A 23,296-nucleotide genomic window follows, 5' to 3' on the forward strand; every position below is an offset into this window, starting at 1 on the left:
AAAGTGTTATTTTTACCATTTTTATTTCATGCATAGAAGTATGCATAAAGGAAAAATTTTTATATCAAAAGTGTTACTTTTATCATTTTTAATTTTCATGCATAAAAGTATGCATAAAAGAAAATTTTTATATCAAAAGTGTTACTTTTATCATTTTTAATTTTCATGCATAGAAGTATGCATAAAGGAAAATTTTTATATCAAAAGTGTTACTTTTATCATTTTTAATTTTCATGCATAGAAGTATGCATAAAGGAAAAATTTTTATATCAAAAGTGTTACTTTTATCATATTGGATTTCATGCATATAGGTATGCATAAAAGATATTCTTTTTATACTAAAAGTATGATTTTCCTCATAAATGGATTTTATGCTTAACTTAGATGCATAAGAGAAATTCTTTTATTCTAAAAGTATAATTCCCTACCAAATTGAAATCATGCATAAGAAGATGCATAAAAGATTGATTTTAAATTCGAAAGTGTTAGTCTCCTTAAATGGAATTTATGTATAAATAAATGTGTAGAGAAATCTTATATCAAATAAAAGAATTCTCTTTTAAAAAACAAAAAAAGATATGAAATGTGATAAGATGTGATAAGAGGTGTATGAGATGTGATAAGAATTGATAAGATGCGTATGGAAAGTGATAGGATGTGATAAGAGGTGTGATAAGAGGTGATAAGATGCTTATGAAATAAGTTAGGATGTGATAAGATGAATTAAGATGTGTATGGGGGGATGAGGTAAGAAGTGTATGTGATAGGATAAGATGTATATGGGTTGTGATAGGGCGAGAATGGATGTGATGTAAAAGATTAGATGTGAAGGTATATGGGGTTATATAAATGGGAATGTGAAAATGGATGTATGTATGTGGATGTGTGGATATGGAGATGGGAGAATGGATGTATGAACATGAAAATGGATATATGCATGAAGATGTATATGCATAGATGTAAATGTGGATGTATAGATGTGAATGGATGTGGATGTATAGATGTGAATGTCTGGTCCAAAGCATCTCCAGTTCTCAGCTTATAGCCATCTCAGAGGGTTTTTGGTGTTGAAGGAGATTTAAGTTGGAGCTTAGTGTGAAATTGGACGAGAGGTAGAGGATTGCTTCTATCAATTTTCGTAGCATTTGGACAAGTGGAAGTGGTCATGGGCTAACATGCTCCATCTGGCGTCGACATGATGCTAGATGCCAACGTGAAGGCCAGTGCAAGACACAATTAAACCACCGGACAAGCCTCAATTATTCCTTCATGACTCTAGACATTGTCGTAGACCTCTGATCAACCTTGTTTTGAGAGAGAAGCACATGTTGTCCAACATTCCTAGGTAGCTACTGACATGCATTGGGAGCACCCAACATGTAGTGGGAGCTCCAAGTGTTGGTGGTAGCTACTGGCATGCTTAAGTGTACCAGCATGCATTGAGAGCTATTGCCATGCACACCAGGAGCTCCCAACGCATGCAGATAGCTATGAGTATGTGATTTGTAAAATTAAAATCATCAAAAAACATGGCTTCTGCAAACTATGGCCCCCATACCTCTATTGCCACCTAGACCATGGTTGTAGACAGGTCAAGACATCTTGGTATTACATTGGGTTTGATCTGGTGATAGTCCAATATATCTGTTGGACTCTCGTGATGCCAACTTGCGAATATGGTTATTCTGGTTGTGCAAACCTGTTGAAAATGACAACTCTTCTTGTTGTTCACTACTTGTAGCCTCGCCTTGTAGCCTGCCCTACTAAATGTTTTGGTTATACTCATCCGAGTGTCAAAACCCATGTCAATGTCATCTGCAACATTAAAAGTAGAGCTGTTGTAAACTATAGCCCCCCATGTTGTCACCTAGACCATGGCTATAAATAGGTCTAGACACCTTGGTTTTGCCTAGGGTTTGACCTTGTGATAGGACAATATATCTTCTAGACCGTCGTGATGTCAATTTACCAATAACGCTCCATTTCTGGTTGTGTAGGGACCTAGTGAAAATGACAACTTTGCATGTTGTACACTACTTGTAGCTTACCTTGTTGCTCATTTTTTTAACCTATCCCAATGGGACCCACTTGTCCTAAACTCTTCAAAACGTGATGGCTCAATTGTATACACATTGGGTGTACTCATCCCAATATCAAAAATCATGCACGGATGTTACCTGCTGCTGCTGTAACATAAAAAACAAGGCTGTAGTAAACTGCAACCCCCATGCCTTTGTTGTTGCCACCTAGACCATGGCTATCACAATGCATCTAGACATCTTGGTTTTGGTCAAGGTTTTGACCCAGTCATAGTCAAATATATTTGTTAGACTCTCATGATGTCATCTTGCTAATAGCACTCCTATTATGGTTGTGCGGACCTGGTGAAAATGATAACTTTGTGTGTTGTACACTACTTACCCTGTTGCTCACTGTTTTCACTTATCCCAGTGGGACACCTCACATGTTCAAACTTTTTAGGTGATGATGATTCCCCTGTATACACATCGCGGGTGTACTCATCTCATTATAAAAAACCATGTGAATGTTATATTAAACATCAACAACATCAAAACAGGGTTGTTGTAAACTACAGCCCCCATGCATCTACTGCCACCGAGCCATGGTTGTAGATGGGTCTAGACAACTTGGTTTTGGCTAGGGTTTGACCTAGTGATATTTCAATATATCTACTAGACCCTCATGATGTCATCTTGCCAATAACACTCCTATTCTGGTTGTGCAAACTTGGTGAAAATTACAACTTTGTGTGTTGTACACTACTTGTAGCTTACCCTGTTGCTCATTTTTTTGACCTATCCTAGTGGGACCCACATGTCCAAACTCTTCAGAACTTGATGTCTCACCTATATACATATTGGGGGGGTGGTTATTAAGTTAGCAGGGGGTTGGGTCCTATAATCTCTCTTTTTCGAGAAAGCTGCAAATAGGGAGCACGTGCTAGTTTTTTTGTGGTACATTGCAAGAAAACAATCGAGAGAGAGAGAGAGAGAGAGAGAGAGAGAGAGAGAGAGAGAGGGAAGGAGAGAGGGAGGGGAGAGAATGCAATCATGACACAAAGGAATACATGAGAAGAGAATTATGATATACTTAAATGTGAACATGAATGAAGCTTTAGAGAAACAATCTTCTTTACAGGTTAATAACAAATGAATTCTCATTTTTGTTTTTCTCAAAAAGTCCAAAAGCTAAATCAATCACCAAGGCATCCTAAAGATGACATGTCCAAAATAGACCAAGAAAATGGGAATTACAATCTTCTTCCCAAGCAATTGAACTCCTAAACAAGGTAGGCAAAAAAAAAAAGAGCAACCAAGCTGTGAAGTACTAACACAAAAGGTGTTGAAATATACAAGTGAATAGGGTGTGTGTGGGAACAAGCTCTTGGATAGAGGCTGTAAAAAAAGGAGATGTAATTGTGAAAAAACCTGTGAAAAGGTTAGAAGAATCTACTGGGAGAGAATAATGGGTAGCATGAGGGAATTTAAGAGTGTGGAGTTATTCTGGGAGATATTCAGGGAAAAGAGAAGAGGTGGAGAGAATCAGGCAAAAGGTGGAGATATTTTGGGAGTGAATCATGGAGAAATCAGTGGGATTTGATGCTTGATGTAAACTCTATAAATTGAGGCATAGCCCTAATGAGAATTTGCTGGGTTTTGAGTATCCATGCCTACATTAATCTATTTGCTAATTATTCACTAATTATGTCTTAATCATTTCTTAATCACTTTGTTAATCATGTTGATTCTAGTGTATGATCCACCATAGCTCATCATTATGCTCAAATTTCAACATGGTATCAGAGCCATGCCTAGAATCAATTAAATTTATGAGCCCATTAGTTAATTAATTAGGATTAGTAGGTAATTAGTAAAAAAATCAATTTTTAGTGAGTTTTTCACCTTCTCCTTCACCCCCAGCCAGTGGAGGACTCCATTCTCCTTGCACACTCAACCATTGCCCAAACCCTTCTAGCCCAAGATAGCTAACCCATAGGAGCTCCAGCCCATCAAATTAGAAGCGCAAACCGCCCACGGAAGCTCCCGATTTTCGCTGATTAAAAAGCTACGTTTTTCTGCAGTAAATCAATGATTTCTACTTCATCAAATCAAATGGGTCTAATTCCTCTTAGCCCCGGGGGTTTTCAAGCATGCTCTACAAGCTGGTGAAGACATAATTCAGTTTCATCAAGTCTAGAGTGAGATCCAAGCTCTTCATCAAATCTGCAGGTGACTTTGGTAAAACAGAGATTAAGCTTTCATTATTTGGTCAAATCTTGTGTTTCTTGGCTTAATCCTCTACTAGACTCATTGCTATTGATGCCTTTGAAAGCATTTGAGCTCATTTGAAGTGGAAGGCACCAGATCTGGACTCCCCGCATACTCTGTTTTTTGCACACAAACCAGAGCATTAATTTGCTAATCAGTGATTAATCAGTACTAATCACTATACTTTGGTGCAATTGAGGGTTCAAATTAACCATTAGGTATCTGATACAGATCCTTATAACTTCAGATTTCAAATCGGAGTTGGTTTGATACTCCAACCATCCCGTACAAATTGGTTACCCTTAATTTAATGTAATTTTTGGTAAAATTATGCTGATAAAATTGTGAAAATCATCATTTTACATTTAACCCTTGGTTAATGCTTGTAAATCTCACTCAAAATCAAGATTATTCACAGCCAGAGTTGCATTTGGGAATGTGCATGAGAATGAATGCTATACGCATTATGTATTGGGCACATTGCATCAGTGTAAATATGGGAACAGACATTGCCCTTGTCCAGAATAAGGCAAGAGGTAAGACCTCCCGCATAATTTTGGGTTTGCATTGCATAATGATACAAAATAAACATAAAAAGCCCAAAGGAACTGTCAGCAAAACATTGAAACATGTTGCTCACATGGAGCAAAATGACCTGACGGACGAGCTCATGGCCCCAGCCATGAAAGAAGAAGAATATCTCTTCCCAAGAAGAGGATCCACACCAAGAAGATCTGAAGGAAGACATGGACACGAGAAGAGAAGCTGCCACAAGAAGAGAAGCTGCCCCGAGAAGACTGAAAGAAGAGACGGACGCGTGGAGAGAAGCTGCCCCACGACAAGAAGACTGAAGACAAGAGAAGATGTGAGGCTCCAAAGAGTGAGGAGCCATGTGAAAATCTCTGAGAGAGAGAGAGAGAGAGAGAGACCCCACAACCCAATGTAACCTGCCCCAATAAAGTAAAACCACCGATGATGTAGGCCACGTGGTAGAGAGATGTATGTGTGAGCACTTTAGTCAAAGGTCGCGGCGGGCAACTATAGTAAGCCTTGGACACATAGAGAGAGTGTGTCAAGGACTATGGGTTTAGGGATCTGAGGCACTGGTCGCAGGCTATCAAGTAAGAGAGAAACTTGATATAGGGTCCAGGTGTGCTAAGATAACTTGAGGGGAGGAGTAGACACTGGTCGCGGACTGCCAAGTAAAGGGTGGCAAACTTGGTATAGGGTCTAGGTGTACTAGGAGTATTCACTTGAGGGGAGGTGTTGAAATATACAAGTGAATAGGGTGTGTGTGGGAACAAGCTCTTGGATAGAGGCTGTAAAAAAAGGAGATGTAATTGTGAAAGAACCTGTGAAAAGGTTAGAAGAATCTACTGGGAGAGAATAATGGGTAGCATGAGGGAATTTAGGAGTGTGGAGTTATTCTGGGAGATATTCAGGGAAAAGAGAAGAGGTGGAGAGAATCAGGCAAAAGGTGGAGATATTTTGGGAGTGAATCATGGAGAAATCAGTGGGATTTGATGCTTGATGTAAACTCTATAAATTGAGGCATAGCCCTAATGAGAATTTGCTGGTTTTTGAGTATCCATGCTTACATTAATCTATTTGCTAATTATTCACTAATTACGTCTTAATCATTTCTTAATCACTTTGTTAATCATGTTGATTCTAGTGTATGATCCACCATAGCTCATCATTATGCTCAAATTTCAACAAAAGGCTCTCTATGCGGACAACAAATGTAAATACAATGGACATAAATATAATGCAGACATAATATATAATGGATGGAAAAAAGGAACCCGGTGACTGCAACACATAAGGGTATCAAATCTGCAAGGACAACATCCATACAAGTGAATTTTCTTTCCATACACACAATGCTAAAAACTAAGATACATCAAGGACATTATATACCTCTACCGCATATGGACGTAGAAGGAGCTCATAGATTACTTCATCATTCTCTATCAAGATCACGATCCATGTATGCAGCATCTAGCCCTACTGTCGGTCCCAACAAACATATCAATGATGGTCTCACCAGCACGGGTGAAGAGGGACACAATGTACTTGCAAAGCTTTTGAACTCTTTGACAGCCCCCCATGGATGATCTTTTCTTTTAACCCAATCCTCAGATGGCACACTACACACACACAACAATCAACACACATGTTACTAGTGAATGAAGGTTTAATGTTCATATTATTTATGAGATTACCAATATACTCACTTGTCATAAATGAGATTACCAATATACTCACTTGTCATAAATGAGATCAAGCTCAACGTCAAACTCATCCCCGAGTTCCATTTGTCTCACTTGATCAAAATGAAGCTCAAGGTGTCTCTTGGGATCAAAAGAATGTACAAATGCAGTTGAGAAGAGACATGTCACCTGCCCCAATCAACATACCAAACTTGTGAGGTCTACTCTTTGTTCACAGTGAGAAATGGGGAGACGTCACATACATTAATTACCTTTGTTGCCATTTTTCCTTTCTTTTGTCCAATGGCAGGTGTGCACCTGTCGATGGAAGAACACGAATCCCTTCTGTCCAGCATAAGACTCAACCTTATGTGCCTCTTCCATTGTGTATAAGCACATAAAGAATCTAGTATTAGACATGCAAAAGTTTGCTAAATTGAATGTTGTTGCACCCAAGTCCACATCAACCCAATTCCACTTGGGTTGATGTTGCATGCAAGTCCACAACAACCCAATTCCACTTGGGCACCTTCGTTTGAGAGCAACCCTCCACCATGGTATTTAAAGGAAAATCAGCAAACACCATGTCCACACAGTAGTCTACCATCTTTCTCCTTACCTTCCCCTGGTACAAATGATATTCATTCCTTCCAAAAAAATTTGCTATCATATATGATGGTATCTCAAGGCTCTGTATGTCACGAGCGAGGTCAATAACATTGATACAGTATGCCAGCATTATGCCTGCACACAACATCATACAATCAACCACAACGATTCAGTCTATTTAGGAATCAAAGTCAATCAACCATCGATGTAGTCTCTTCCTAAAGAGAAGAAATCGATTGACTACACAAACCTTCCAAAGTAACTTAAAGAGTACCCTAATCCTATGTTGGAGAAGAATCAAATAAAGCAAGCCCAAGCATGTATAAGGAAGATGCAGGTTGACTAGAGCTAGCACACTTAAGCAACACATGGTCAAGTCAAACCACTAACCCCGCCTGAGCGTATCTCAGACCCTAGGCCAGAATTAATCATACAACCAGTTAGAAACCCCAAATTCCATAAACTTGTAAACATGCTTAAGAAGCCACAAAAAGTGCCTCTTCTTTTTGTGGAACCAATTCAACTAGATTTCGCATTACTAGATGTAATGAAGGACAACTGAGTGGGAGGTGAAAGTTTTCCTTCCATGTATGATCAGGGTCACCATAGTATTTCCTCTAATCTGTCATCTAATCTAAAATTGTTATAATGTCTTCATTTTTTGCCCCTCTTGTAACATTTACTTCATGTTGATCTCCATCTCCTTGTTGACTTGAAAGCTTGTCATTGCCTTCACCTCGATCATGAAACTCTTGCCCCTCATGTGCATCAAAACAGAGGTTATTTTCCCATATACTCAGTTCATCTTCAAGCTCTTCCATATGCCTACTATGTGTTGGTAGGGCTATGCACCTTGCTGCAGAAAATTCAAGGTCTCCCATTTGCCATGATTCTGAGACCATGGTTGTCCCCTCCTTACGCTTCCCAATCTGTAAAAATATAGAAAGTGGCACAATAACCACAAAGTGTAAGGGTTAATTCTAGACATGTATAGTGGAATCAGATATACCTTTCTTCTCATCAACTTGAAACTTGACTCTTCCACATTGTCAAAGTCCATGATGCTAAAGTGTTGATGCAGGTCTGCTAGGCTCCAATGCTTCAATTGCTGCCACTTGCTCAATCCATCCATTTTGCATCATCACAACTACCTCAATAGGCATAATTTCTTCTTCTGAGGGCTTGAAGTGGGATCCATGTCCCGTGCTTTTGCATCCATCTTTGGTAGTACAGACGCATGTACAAAATAGAGCGTGCCTTCAAGAACCTGAAAGACACTGTGGAATCTACTACATTGCACTTGTATCACCTTGATGTGACCCCTCATTAACCTCCCAACCCTCTCCTAGTAATCCTTGAATGAGGTCAGACCGTACCTCCTTACAAATATACATTGTTTTTGTTTGGTGCATTGGCATGGAATTGAACATGTGCACAAAAACATGTAAAGGACAAAACCAATTTGGCCCTACTGACCTAGATGCCTTTGAAAACTTGAGTGATGTCTTGATATCACTTACCATCTTAAACTTTAAGAATAAGATGGTCCAAGCATCAGGTTTGGGCCATTCGAGATTGTTAAGAGGGGGGTTGGGGATCTCTTCTAGCTTACCAAATAAACTTGGTTTTTTATCTACAAAATATGAGGGAGAAAAGAAAAAGATATTGTTCTGTACAAGATCACTTGGGCTTTGAGATACAAACATTTTCTCTCCAATGGATGCATGCATAGTATAGAAAACTCCAGTGAGGCTTTGGAGTGGTTGTTCCTCAACATAATTAGAGGGGAAAATATTTGCAGAGAGACATAAGAAAATGGAGAATCATAAGAAAATTTGAAACAAAAAATCTAATATTAGCATGTTGTTAAAGCTGTGTTTATGTTACACTGACAATTTGAAGGAAACCTTGGTCGCTGGCCTTGAATGTACAGGTCTCCAAGGGTATACACATGTTGCACTATGGCAACCAGTCCTTCCTTCTTAGTATGCTTGAAGCCTTGTAGCCGCCCCTTCCAATGATGCAGCATATTCCCCAGTTGACGCACTCCCGATGTGGTCCCTCAAGCCCCAACCTTGAATCTTGTTGGAGTCCAAACTCCATTCTCATCTCTTGTATTATGCAGCACAAGCTCTTCCACCTTCTCCCTAGGTCTTCTCACATTACTGAAAGAGGCCATGGTGGTAAGAAAAGAGAAGAAGGAAAAAGAAAAGCTTGTTTTACAACAGAGGAGTGGAGAGGAGAGAAAGTTCAGGGTTTTCAGTGCAGCAATGGAAAGCTTAAAAGAGGATTAGAGTTTGAGAATAGGCTTCCTCCTGAACCTAGAGTAGACTAAAGAGGGATAGAGTTTTTGCAGCAATGGAGAGGGAGGGAGCTTGAGAGAGAGAGAGAGGGAGATTGAGAGGGAGGGAGAGGGAGATTGAGAGGGAGGGAGCTTGAGAAGGAGGGAGAGCTTGAGAGGGATGGAGTTTCTATAGCAATGGAGAGCTTAGAAAAGGAAGAAAGAGGGAGAGGGAGCTTGAGACTGTGGGAGCTTAACAAGGAGGGAGAGCTTGAAAGGTATGGAGTTTCTGCAGTAATGGAGAGGTTAGAAGAGAAAGAAAGAGGTTCAAAATGAGCTTTCCAAACCTAGAGTATGTTGGGGGGAAGTTTGAGAGGGAAAACACACTTTTGGGAAAAAAATAAAAATTTTTAATTTTTAGGGTTTTTAATCGACGTGATTCTAGGTGGGGGGGACCTCTAAGTTTGGGCCCAAGAGGTAGGGAGACAAGAGTAGTAATTAGGCCCCATTAGCAAACCAAAGCCTAGGCCCCCTAGGGTCAAAGAAGTCAAAAATGTGTACCCAGCCCTCTTCCTATTGGTCCATTCCTAATCAAAAGTTAATCCAAGAGGCTCTCTTTGGGTCCAAAAAATTTCTAATGCATCAAGGCATCAAAGAAGAGAAACGTCGAAAGAGCCACACATTTTTAAAAATAAAAAGTAAAAAAGATAAGGTTATCTCTTAAGATTTTATTTTAAAAAAATAAAATCTTGGTGTAAAGTGATCCATAAAAGGGTGTGTTTATGGGCTTTATTATCCACATGGGCATCATTGCTTTTGACATCGACAAGCGTCGTGATCACAATGGCACCGACATGGGCCTGATGGCATCATCAACATCCGTAACCTTAATAACATCATCAACATCCGTTAGCTATCTTTCAGATAAAAACTATTGTAATGTTTGTGGTCAACCATGAGTCTGAAAAATGTTGTAATAGGTGGCTAAATGAGCACGTATAACTACCTATAAGTTTGAAAACTATTGTAATGTTTGTGGTCAACCATGAGTCTGAAAAATGGTGTAATAGGTGGTTAAATGAGCACGTATAACTACCTATAAGTTTGAAAAATGTTGTAATACTAGGTGGTCAAATGAGCACATATAACTACCACTACCCAAACCTATCCCAAAATAAGTCACCAAATGAGTAAGCCAAATACAACAATTTGTAACACTCTACCACCTGAGACTAGCCAAAGATGCACCCAGGGGAAGGGAAACTAATGCCATGGAAACCACTAGCCATGGAGGGAAACTATGATCTCGATGCCAAAGAAACCACTAGCCATGCCATACCAAATGCTTCTCAATTGACACATAATCTAGCAAATAATCTAGTGTCCATTTATAAAAACCTTTTAACGAGAGGTATGTACAAATTAACACCAATGCCATACCCACATCCAATACCATACCTCCTCAACCTTCTAGAACCACACCGGTTGTCCAACAATAGTCAGTGAGACTATGCCAATAGACTTTGAGAGTCTAGAACACGAGAGCTACGAATCATATGAGCAATACAATTTACATGAATATCTAGAGCACATCGATATGCCTCCTTGTTTGAAGCCATAGTACAACAAAGAGTGAGAGACATGCCACCTCTTCAATGTTTCCATTATAAGGGCCCGTACTGTGTTGGGAGGCACATGTTACAAGTGTGGATTCAAACATGCTTTCAATGATTGCTCCAATAGCGGGACATTCATCCCACTGATAAGGGAATTAGCTACTTCAGTGAGCCTTAACTTAAACATACAAGAAGGACTTATTCATATAATCCCCCTTAAAACCATCACAAAGCTCCAGGTGAGGGCAATTACCAAGGAAACATCCAAGATAGCAAAGAAGCAAAAAACTCAAGTTTTAACCTCGAAGTCAAATATGCCCCTGCTCACCATTATAGGATATGTCACTGTGGCATCTGCTTCTGCACCTCCCACAAGCAAGGTGGGATGGCAAGGATACACAGACACATGCAGTGGTGGCACTTTCCGTGAAAGGAGTATTATTCCTCATATTCGCTTATGTAAAACTGCCTAGTAAGCTTAGGATGCGCTTGTTAAACTTTACTAGGTGTGTCACAAGGTACGAGTGGCATGCTTGCGCAAGTAGTTACACATTGAGCATATGAAAGTATCTTAACCATTGCGTAGGTTAACATGGATTCACCTACCTGACCTACTATGAGACACTTCATCATCTTACGCACTCAAACATGGACTTACCTTTTGTAAGACGGCACCAAAACATATAAAGCAGCCTTGCCTTGTACTTTTAATATCATGTACATACTTGCTTAAGACTAGTAATAGAGGTTAGACTATTTTTAAGGTTAGTCAGCCTAGTGTGAAAACTAATCACTTGTAAATAAGTCATTTTTTTACAATAATATACAGGTTTGATGGATGCTTACTAATAGGATTGGTTGTAGGTTGCCTCCTTGCATTAGCTTCCCTTTCATTCCTTGCCTTTTGTGAGAGAACCATCGAGAATGACTGCCTCGTGTTGCCTCTATCTACGCATAGAGAGCTCTCCCTTCACCCCATCGTCAAGGCGCATTTTAGTGTGACAACAGAGTGAAGATGCAATGGACGAGCTAGCACACCTGCTCTGAAGCAAGACCCAACGGCACTTGCTTTGGCAAGGCCAAGATAAGATCTTGACTTGAATCCCGTAACTGTACATGTAGTGGCTTTAGAAATAGGAAAAGATATCTTACAAAATTCAACCAACAAGGGACAAGAGAGTTTAATGATACATACATGGGATGGATCCTCATTGAAGGAGGTCAATCAACAGATTTTTGGCCCACTGAGCTGTATCGGTAATCAGAAGAGGAGGTTGTTTTGGATGTGGAGCTGGTGGAGCACCAGAAGCTGCTCCTGCCACTGCCCTCGGACAAACTCAACATCTCCAATTCCCTCTCCATCTTCATTTTCCTGAGCATGGAAGAAGGGAAGAGGGGCTGCTCGTTGTCGACTGCAGGCTGGGGTACATTCATCCCCCCCTCCAGCATTTTCACTATACTGGTCATAGCTGGCCTCTGCTGAGGTTCCCTGTGCACACACAGCATTGCCACCTCAGCCATCCTCGTAGCTTCCTCCTCATTCACGCTACCCCAATGTAGCCTCTCATCCAAAAGACCCATCACACCATCCCGTGCACTTCTCATCGACAGCTTGAGCTTCAAGTCCCTCAAATCCTTCACCTTTCTCCCAGACACAATCTCCAACAAGACGATGCCAAAGCTGTACACATCACTCTTCTCAGTCACCGCATAATCCATGAGCCATTCTGGTGCTAAATAACCAGGGGTTCCCCTCATGGTTGTCATCACCACACTTTGTTCCCTTGTCATTCTCCTCGACATCCCAAAATCAGATATCTTAGGGCAAAAATTATAGTCCACCAGTATGTTTTGAGGCTTCAAGTCCATGTGAATCACCCTCTCATTGCACTCTTCATGCAAGTAAGCCAAGCCTCTTGCTGTTCCAACTGCTATATCAAACCTGGTTGGCCATGTTAACACATCATGCTCCGCCTTCTCGTCCTTCTTCGCATCCCCGAATAGCCATGCATCCAGAGACCCGTTTTCCATATACTCATAAACTAGAAGCTTGTGGACTCCTTCCAAGCAAAAGCCAAGCAAGTGGACAAGGTTCATGTGGTGAATTCTGCTCAGAATGGAGACCTCAGCAATGAACTCCTTGTTACCCTGGTCAGAACCATCAGTGAGCTGCTTTACGGCTAGCTCGGTCCCATCAGGCAAAGCTCCTCTGAACACAGTGCCAAAGCCCCCACTTCCAAGAGGATCACTGAAGCCTCTTGTATACTCTTCCATCTGCTTCCATGTAAACCGTTCCGGTTTAGTACCCACTAGAGAAGTCTCCAGCAATTGATTTTCTAGCTCGTCATCTGTGGTTTTCCATCTACTATACCAGAAAAACGAAAATGCCAACATCACCATAAGAACTGCCAAGACTGCCATGACAGATCCTACTACAATGGGGATGCGAGAAGGTCCTTTTCTTAATTTTATGATCTTCAGGAAGCCCGCATTGTCTGTGTTGGAAGCATTCATCTGGAAGCTGCCTAGGAGAGCTGTGATTAGAAAGCAAGATCTGGTGTTCTCTTGGAAGAATGCTGCAGTGCAAGAGCAGTTGACCAAGCACAAGCTCTGACATTCATCAGAGGACACATTCATTCTGTCAGCTGTAACAAGGGTGGTGGAGAAGTAATCAGCTCCAACTATGGCTGAGGAAATCTTGGCTTCACCAGTTGCAAAGCATGTGGGAGGTTCACTGCCATCATCTAAGTGGCATCCTAATTGTGGATTCAAGGCATTAATTGCCTCGAGAGATGGTAAATCCGAGCATCCTTTCACGCAGGATTGGTTCACCACATCACAAAAGCCATAGAAACCACAATGCATAGGCAAGCTACATGGCCTGTTCTTCAAGAGAGTGTAGAAGGGGAACCAAGAAGCATCGCTAGACCAGCTTGTATCATTGACAGTGTAGACATGAAGGTCTCCATCAGTTTCTAACCTGATAAAGGTAGCATACGTGACATTCATTTTCTTCTGCTTTGGGTCCAGAATTTTTATGGTAGGCCAAGGGTTTGCTGCAGAGCAAACACTAGGTGAGACCTGATCGAATGAAGAGATATTTGATGTGTCGGATCTGAGACTGAGACTAAGTGTTCCACTTGCATCCCAACACAGGGCTGTATAGAGGTTTTGATTAGAAGAGCTACTAGTAGAAGAGCTCAATACCCAATAAGGCAATGAATTGTTGGTATCAGATCCAAATCTGGCATAGAGTGCTAGACCCCCAGGTTCCATAACCATGGTATAATCGTCATTAGAAGAGTTGGACCCAACATCCCAGTTAAAAAGCTTCTGCCATGTTTTGAGAACCTGCAACACCATCAATGTGTTGGTGGGATGATCAAAAGATTGCCAAACTTTGAGGCTCTTGTTGTTCAAGAGGACAAGGTTACCCTCATATGTGATTTGCAGAGAAGCAACCCCTTGGTTGTCTGTATGGGTCTGCCATACTATTGAATTATTGGCATCTACAAGCTGCAAATCACCATCCAGGGTAAGTACGAGACATGCATTCTGATGCACCGGCAAATGCGGGTTCGCAGTCCAGATGACCTGCCCACTGTATGGCTTGGTCTTTCTGTTATCATATGCAAGGAGAGAGAGATAGAATAAGGGGTCATCTACAGTAAGCTGGTCTGCATCTGTGATGAAGAAAAGCCCAAAGACTATGCTGGTGTTATGGTTTGAGTCGATGCCCATGGGCCGGCCGTACAGTTTTTCGGAATTTAACCCCACTATGAGGTTTCCATCTGAGTCGTTGTTGTAAATTGTGAAATTGACGTAGCCTTCGGAAGCGAATTCATTAGCAGAGGGGAAGTACTCATAATCATATGCTAGGACTTCACTGCAGAAAGCTTGAAGAAGTAAGATCAGAAGAAGCAAAATATGCAGTGGACTTCTCAAGCTAATCCCACTGCCCATGTTTTAGCCTGATTATTCAGCCTATTGGAGTAGTAATGGATCTGTAATTATCCTATTAATGGATCTTCAATGAGCCTGTTAATAGATCCCTAATGCACAGAGTGGCCCAAATGTTAACGAGCTGTTGAGCTACTTATTTAAACAGTTAGCTTGTTACTGGATCCTTAATGGTTTTAGGGATAATCTGATCGACTTTGATTGCAAATAGTCAAGTCCGACAATGACTGGCTTTGATTGCAATTAGTCAAGTCGAACAATGATTGACTTTGATTGCATTTAGTCAGGTTCAACAACGTTACTCTCATCTGCTAATAATGTGAGTGAGTGGGGAGAGAGAGAGAGAGAGAGAGAGAGAGAGAGAGAGAGAGAGAAAGACTGTGTGTGTTTGAGAGAGAGAGAGAGAGAGAGAGAGAGAGAAAGAGAAAGAGAGAGACCTGTTATCTGTGTATCTTCGCAGTTTTGAAAAACAAGCGTGTGGAGTGGCTGCGGTCAAAATGAATGCGCTTGTCGTTTTGGTCCGGCGACGCTCTCGGCTCTTCGTCCCTTTGTGCATGGAAGCCTGTCACCTTGCTATCAACTACAAGAGAAAATAACACCTATTGTTATTACTAACCTAACCTTAGTTATTACCATGGAAGCCTGTCAACTACAAGAGAAAATAACACCTATGGTTATTACTAACCTAACCTTAGTTATTACCATGGAAGCCTGTCAACTACAAGAGAAAATAACACCTAACCTAACCTTAGTTATTACCATGATAAATTTCATGGTGTGTGGAGGTATGAGAGCTTTTGAATCAATTTAAAAGCCATTAAAAATACTTCAAACAATAGAGTGAAACAAGTTGCAGAGGTACTACTTCTCTATATTATCACAAAGCAGTACCTATACAGATGGCACGAATTTGGAGGTTCGAGGAGGGTGGGGTAGAATTTGAATTTGGAGGTTGGAGACGTGCAAAGCACCGGTCAAGCTGACTAGTGAAGACTTTAAAAAAGTACATTTCTTCATAAAAACTTTACATATTTATAGCCAGAGCTAAGGTGCCTAGATTCAAAATTATTTCCTCTCATTTCAATGATAAATCATTGCTACCACTCATACCAGTTAAATAAACTAATTACTTTTAACTCTAAGGTTTCACACACCCTTTCTACATTTGGGCCATCACCTAAGGTTGCAACAGAATAAAATATACTCTAACTCACACAAATGTAAGATCACACATTTTAACACTTATTTGCAATGCAATACGAAGTGTTGATATATAAGTGCTCACGTAAGTGCTAATATCGTTGCTTGTAGCAGCACTTATATCAATGTTGGGGTTGGGGGGGGGAGATGCTTAATGTAACTATCCTCATCAATTTAAGTAGATTTATTTTTTGAAAAATATACCCTAAAATTTCTCACGCTATACTACAACCTGTAACATAGGTTGACCTCTCAAAGCACTCCCTTTCTCCCTCTCTCTCTCTCGTTAAGTAAGCCAGCTCCACACATTGGTAAAGCAAAGCCAATCCCCCACATTCTTTGCATGGTATGAAAGTGTTGGTTTGCGTAACGAGTGAAAGAGGCAAGTAAAGGAAGCGGTACACATGTAAGGGTAACTCTATCTCTTTCCCTTTGATTTAGAAGTAAATACCTACAATGCTAGTTAAGGGCATCACCAATATGCAAACCAGAGGAGGGGGCACTATCATATCTTGGAGAGGTGTCTTTGGTGAAGCAAAAGTGCAGTGTATATGTCTATTGTTATTTTAGACCCCATTTTGGCCCTTCAATGTTTTCATAGACACCCTGTAGAAGTGTCAACAATGACAATTTTTAGTTGTGCAAGGTTCCTATATGTATATGTCACATAGACTATTGTGCATAGTGGTTGATATAAAGTGCCTACAAAAATTTTGGGATGTAAACATGTATGGAAGATGATTTTCTACAATTAATACTTTGATAGGGTTCTTGTAGGGTCAATAAGACATAGTAAGCAACTTGATAGGATTAAGTAAATTCAAAGTCTTCTTTTCTTATTACTGCTTCTTTGCAAGGCAGCCACTAGGAGATGGTAGCAAACTTTACTAAAGAATGTAATCGATTATTTCCTTGAATAGGGGTAATGAGCACTTCGAGTGAAAATAGTGATAGTGACTAGGGGACCTATTCCCACTATCACTATTCTCACTTCCAATAAAAATAGTGATAGTGACTAGGGGACCTATTCCCACTACCCGACCTAAAACATAGCTCGGTTTGTGGTGCATGCAAGTGACTATCACTATCCTAGGATCTAGGATCTATAACTTAATCCTCTCAAGATAAAATAGGGGGAGATAGATAACACTCAAGCAGGAAAGGTTCCTCATAAGATAAGGAATGTTTCCCTCCATTCTTTTCCTTCTATTCTCGTAGAGGAGACTTCTTTTTAAAGGGTAAGAAGCTCACCAAAGAAGGTTGATATTTCTTCTTTTATTTTTTCCTTCTTAATTTTTGATTGTACTTCATTCTTGTCATCAAATCCTTCTTTGGAAACTTTCTATCAACTCCTCCTTGATTGTTGGCTGCATGTTTCCCCCGGCTCCGCAAAATGGTGAAGCATTTTAATCAAGGGTACTTATGCAAGAAAGCATATCTTATAATTCAACAATCAATCAAGATAATAATTTATTGATAGATAGATTCAAATAATGAATTACAATTACCAATAAGAACATCATCTTCTTCATTGTTTACCACTCCCATGGATTTTTAAATGAGATTCAATAGAATTTATGTTGCTATTTTGAATTAATTCAATAAATCCATTATCTTACCATCACAAATCAAAGATTGAAACATCTTTTACTTGAATTCGACTTTGAATCTCTATACGTATAGGTATTGTTTATGCATAAGAGTTGAAGCTCTATGAAGAAGATATCTTCTTTATGCATAAAGCTCTTATGCATGCATCTCTTATGCATAAGTGCTCTTGCATGAGAGCTTATGTATGCACTTTTTAAATTTCTTATTTACATATCAAGTAAGCATCTTTTTATGCAATTTTTCATCTAGATTATGTAGGGATGAGATGTGAGTAAGAGAAAAAAGTGCTCACCCTTCTCCATGTAATTGGCATTTCTAATGAGGTGGATGTAGCAAAACCTATGGGCATGGGCGCGGATAGTGGAAAAAGTATGTATGGCCTTATTATAAATATGGGCCTCTATCACTTCCATCTACATTACAGTCCACTCCACATTGGGGAAGGGACTTCCTTACCATATGAGGAGGACAGATGGGAGTATCATTGAGGATAGCAAGGGAAAGCATGTCATAGCACGCATGCATCGTCTAGTAAATCTTGAGTTCATAGATATTTGGGGAATTGATTGGAGAACTCAAGATAATGCAAAAAAGCAATACATTCTAACTGTATTAAAGACATAATTTCATGTGCCACACCCCGACTTACAATTTAATGACCTTAAGATGTTGGATTATATACGGGGACATCATTTCATCTCTTGAGCTAAACTCCAATTCCCTTATCTTTTCATTATTTGGATTGCACCCTTGGGTGCCGGGGTTTTAGTTTTTATATGCATTAAGCTTATGCCTATGCTTCATGTAAAAGCATCCATAAAGCTTTAAGCATATGCATAGAGCTAATGCGTGCCCAAAGCTTTATGCATGCCTAAGATTTAAGCATATGCATGTATCTTTATACATGCCTAAGGTTATGCATAAATCATAGAGCTAATGCATGTATAAAGCTTAGAGAATATACATAAAGCTTCATGTATAGAGCATATACATAAAGCATAGAGCTTATGCATATATAAGCTTAAATCTTATGCATAAAGCTCTATGCATGCATAAGGTATACACATAATATATAAGCTTTTTAAGTCCTCCTTGTTCTATAAACATGATAGCCTCATTTTTATAATGTAGACATATGGGGGGGAGGATCTATACTCAAGAAGCCCAGCGGCCCGTCATTCGGTGTCCATCCTTGATAATCCAGATATGGAGCGACTCTCACAGTTGACCGCAAGTCTATTGCATTGGTATGGTAGAGAGAATGTGTGGAACATTTTTTCTCCACCCTTGATTCCTTCCACAGTTAATCCTACACCTATGGGGGTACTCCGATGGGCGGTTCTACTCCTCGGTTATGCACTCCTATACCCTTATCCGCTCCCATTTCAGGGTGTTGGGCATTCTCGTGTAGGTTGCGAATCAGCCCACTCCCCTTTCTTCTATTACACCTAGTCCACGACCTCGTGCCACATCCTCGTCAGATAGGAGGTCTGCCTCTTCTCGTCATCATGCTAATGGGGGTGGTTATGGTGGTTGTTTTGGGGATAATAATAGATCTACTTCTAATTCCCCATCAGAGGATGTGCAAGCACATCCTCTACTGGGGATAGTAATAGATCTACTTCCAATTCCCCAATCAAAGGATGTGCAGGCACATTAGGTAATTGATCCAAATGCCTACAACCCTATGACACTTCCTTACCATTTGAGGAGGACAGCTAGGAGTATCATTGAGGATAGCAAGGGGAAGCATGACATAGTACACATGCATCATCTAGTAAATCTTTTCATAAATATTTGAGGCATTAATTGGAGAAATCAAGACAATGCAAAAAGAAATACATTCTAAGTGCATTAAAGATATAATTTCATGTGCCACACCTCGACTTACAATTTAATGACCTTAAGATGCTAGATCGTATGGGGGGACATGTGAGTCATAAGAAATCGTTGATTGCTAAGGCCATCAACCATGGTGGCCTCAAGCCACTGGGAGAATCATATAAAGATTGCAAGAAGGCAAAAAAGACATACCGAGAAAACCCCAATCTATTCAAGCAACAAAGAGAAGGAGCTCGAGTACGGCAAAATAAAAGAAGGGCTTCTCATCTTGGATCAGGTGGAAGGCCATCTTTTTCTGGTCAATTTGTAATTATTTTAACCCTTAACATTTTGTATACAAAATTTTGGTTTTCTAAGAATTAAAACTTATATAAATTGTTCTTTTTTAATGTGTGTTTAATGTAGGAAAATGTGGTGGGCCACTCTCCTTCTTGTGGGGAGTACGACTATGCTTATCATAATGGGATCTTGGCTATGTTTGAATGGTTGCGTCACAGGTTGTCGCTTTGAACTATGATGCTTTGCCCATTGTAAGTTACTTGTTTTTGAAATTCAAATTCTTTTGGTTTTAGAAGCTTCTATAAATTTATCTAATTTGTATTTTAATATTACTTAATCTTATGTGATATAGGAAGATGAATATAGGAAGATGAAGAAGAGGTAATAGGTGAGGAGGAGGATGAGTAGAGACCGGCCTACTATGTTTTAACTTTGTCTTTGTGTATTCTCTGTTATGTCACTCCAGACTCGATGTAGCTTGAATATCATGGCATTTTGTCTTTAATACAAGTGTAAATTACCTTCTATGGCATTTTGGATTTAATACAAGTGTAAATTACCTTCTATGGCATTTTGGATTTAATACAAACAAGATTTTCGAAGTTACTATGTTTCACATGTCGATATGTTCGTGTATACAAATTAGATCTATCTTCACAATATATTGAATTAAAATGTGACAAATTGGGGATAATGCCCCAATGTGCCTAAAAATAAATTGTTCTCAGCGCCACTGAGCAGCGAAAATAGTGGCACTGTTATTTTTTAAACAACGTCGCTCAACAACAATTATAGCATCATTTAGTTTTTTTAACAGCGCTATTCAGCGGGGCTAATAATGTGGGTTATATAACGGCACTTATAGCCTGGGATATAGCAGCACTTATAGCCTATGATATAGCGGCACTTATAGTGGAAAATATAACGCTCTTATAGCATCGATAATAGTGACGCTTACGCCCTAACACTTTTCCAATTCCTTTTATAAAAGCCACACTATAAATGATGCTACCCCCTCTTTTTTTTGTAGTGTGTGGACCAATGGATCACTTTATAGAATGCATTAAAACATGCTTTGGCAAGTTCTTTTAATACTCTAGGGTGTTGGAAACACATGCGTTTGAATAATTGGTAACAAATGTGGTTTATGCAACACTAGTTTTGGCAAATCTAAGAAGTTGGCCTAGTCATAAATGCTCTCAATTGAACCTAATTTGATCACAAATTTAGAAACGTTATGTTGAGAGCTTTCTAACAAGTTGTTAACCACCCAATTTTGATATCTTTTTTGTGGTCCAGTTGCCAAAATCATCTTATGCGAGGGTACCGGGCAGAGATTAAAAGGGGTAGACTAAACCTAACTTGATTGTACCATTGTGTTTCCCATTCCATTATCACTCCAACAAGCTAAATACTTCTCAAATCAGAGTTTTGGTTCAGGAGATATGGCCATTTTTCCGTTGTGGCTCTAGTACAAAAAGTCAGATAGCAAATGGGGCTTCATTTGTGGATGATCTTTACATCATTGTGAAGCTTATCTCAAGAGCTTCTCAAAGAGATATTAGGCACTACAATTTAAGGTCAAGTTCTTGGTGAAATTGCATAATCCCCATGCTGAAAGGTTCAATAAAGATCCCTCTTTTTACCATCACTTGGGAAAGAGGTAATGTCAAATGTGGAAGAAGTGCATGTAAATGATCCATCATTGGATAATGCACAAGGACATAATGATATATTAAAGGCTAAAAGTTAAGTGAATGCTATGGATGTAAATTAGGGTGTTGTAAATGTGCCCAATGTTGCAATGATATTTAGGTCAATGATTGATAATTTCTCTCTCAAAAGACTATGATGGAGAGATCCAATTCAATCAAAAGGGGATGCTTCATGAGATTAAGGATGAATTCTATTCACTTAGGGGACAAGATTGAGAGGAGCACTCATGTGGAAGAGAGGAAGAAATTATAGTTTGGTGGGTCTTCAAAGCAACTAAATGATAACTTGAAGTCAACCAATACCACTCCACTTATGGTGGTTGATGTGATGAAGATGACTATGATGACATTGAATATGGTCATGACATTGTGAATAAGGAAAATCAACCACCCCAATGGAGATTTGGATCTTCATTTAGAGATTTTGGAAGAGTCAAGCAAGTGGTATTCGATGATATGCATGTAAATGGAACGTTTAATAAACCTATACTAGGAGGATGTGTTGACAATGCACATGAAAAATGATGAGTTTAAGGATATCAAGGATAAAGTGTTTTCCAAGTTCAGAGAACACCAACACCAACACCAGCAATAAGGAGTTTGAATAATTGGAAAATAAACTTAACTTGTACTTTAATCTCAATACTGGAAGTGGGATTCCTAAGGTGTATTTTGCTGCTTTGCAATTGGAAGGATATGCACACATGTGGTGGTGACGAAGTGTAAAAGAAGATGGATATGTCATCACCAATTGGTTGGAATTCAAGGATAAACTAAGGGATACATTTGTTTCCAAATTGCATGGTGCTCACAAGATTAGTGAGTGGGATGAGTTGACACAAATGAGAAGTGTGACTGATTATAATCACAAGTTCCTCAAGCTCATGCTCTATGTCAACGATGTTAGTGATGATTTCAAGGCCTGTCAAATACATCAAAGGTCTTGTAAAGGGCATAAGGACCGATGTTGATGCTCAAAGGCCAACCATTCTTGAAGAAGCTACAATGCTAGCTGAGATATGGGAAGATAAACATGCCTTGAAGGGTGGTTATTAAAAGAGCTTCAAGTAGATTGAAGTTTCCCCATCTACTTATGTGAGACCCAGAAGAATTGCTCTTATAAATGTGACCATTCCTAGGTATTCTACCATCTATGGAAATGATGGTAACATAAATTTCAGATTTGGTAATGATGCTTCAAAGGCTTCAAGATGGGGAAGATCATGGTAAAGAAATGGATTAGTTTTTGGAATGTAATGGATGAATGGAAGAAGAGGAGGATCATAAACTTGATGGGGAGTTTCCTTTTGATCCTAGAGGTTCTTGTGGTAAATATTTGGATAACTATGATGATGGATTCCCAACAATTTTTACTTTGGGTGATTTATGTAAGTATGCCACTTTGTGTACATTGTCTTGTAATGCCTACATGGGGTACAAAAATGTTCAAATTTTGAGGCTTAAAGCCTACATCAAGGGTATAGTGGCACATATCCTTGTGGATAGTGGGAGTACACATAGTTTTGTCAATGTCAATGCCAAATCCTTGCAAAACGTGAAATTACATCCCACATATTTGGACTCTTTACACATGGTGCAAGTGGCCAATGGGACAAAGATGCAAGGGATGAAGATGCAATGTATAATGGCATGCCAAAACACATGTGGGGTTAATGTTTGA

The 23,296-nt window shown here is 39.6% G+C and overlaps 1 protein-coding gene across 2 annotated transcripts; it reads right to left on the minus strand.

Moving 5' to 3' along the window:
* Positions 1–7,115: 7,115 nt before the first annotated feature.
* Positions 7,116–15,116, minus strand: LOC147608273 (G-type lectin S-receptor-like serine/threonine-protein kinase SD2-5). Of its 2 annotated transcripts, XM_086789385.1 has the most exons (3): positions 12,204–15,116; positions 11,855–12,118; positions 7,116–7,246 (listed from the first exon to the last, which is right to left on the minus strand). In XM_086789385.1, the coding sequence occupies exon 1, from the start codon at positions 14,969–14,971 to the stop codon at positions 12,230–12,232; it is 2,742 nt and encodes a 913-aa protein (XP_086645511.1). In that variant the 5' UTR covers positions 14,972–15,116; the 3' UTR covers positions 7,116–7,246; positions 11,855–12,118; positions 12,204–12,229. The 2 variants fall into 2 exon arrangements, with proteins under 2 accessions (XP_086645511.1, XP_086645510.1); XM_086789384.1 differs by having other exon boundaries at positions 11,855–15,116.
* Positions 15,117–23,296: the final 8,180 nt, after the last annotated feature.

Source organism: Cibotium barometz, chromosome 53, assembly GCF_041138505.1.
Source record: "Cibotium barometz isolate CiBa-2024 chromosome 53, ASM4113850v1, whole genome shotgun sequence".
Lineage (NCBI taxonomy): Eukaryota > Viridiplantae > Streptophyta > Polypodiopsida > Cyatheales > Cibotiaceae > Cibotium > Cibotium barometz.

Excerpts from the sequence above, each read along its gene's own strand:
- LOC147608273 (XM_086789385.1), bottom strand. The coding sequence starts at position 14,971 with ATGGGCAGTGGGATTAGCTTGAGAAGTCCACTGCATATTTTGCTTCTT.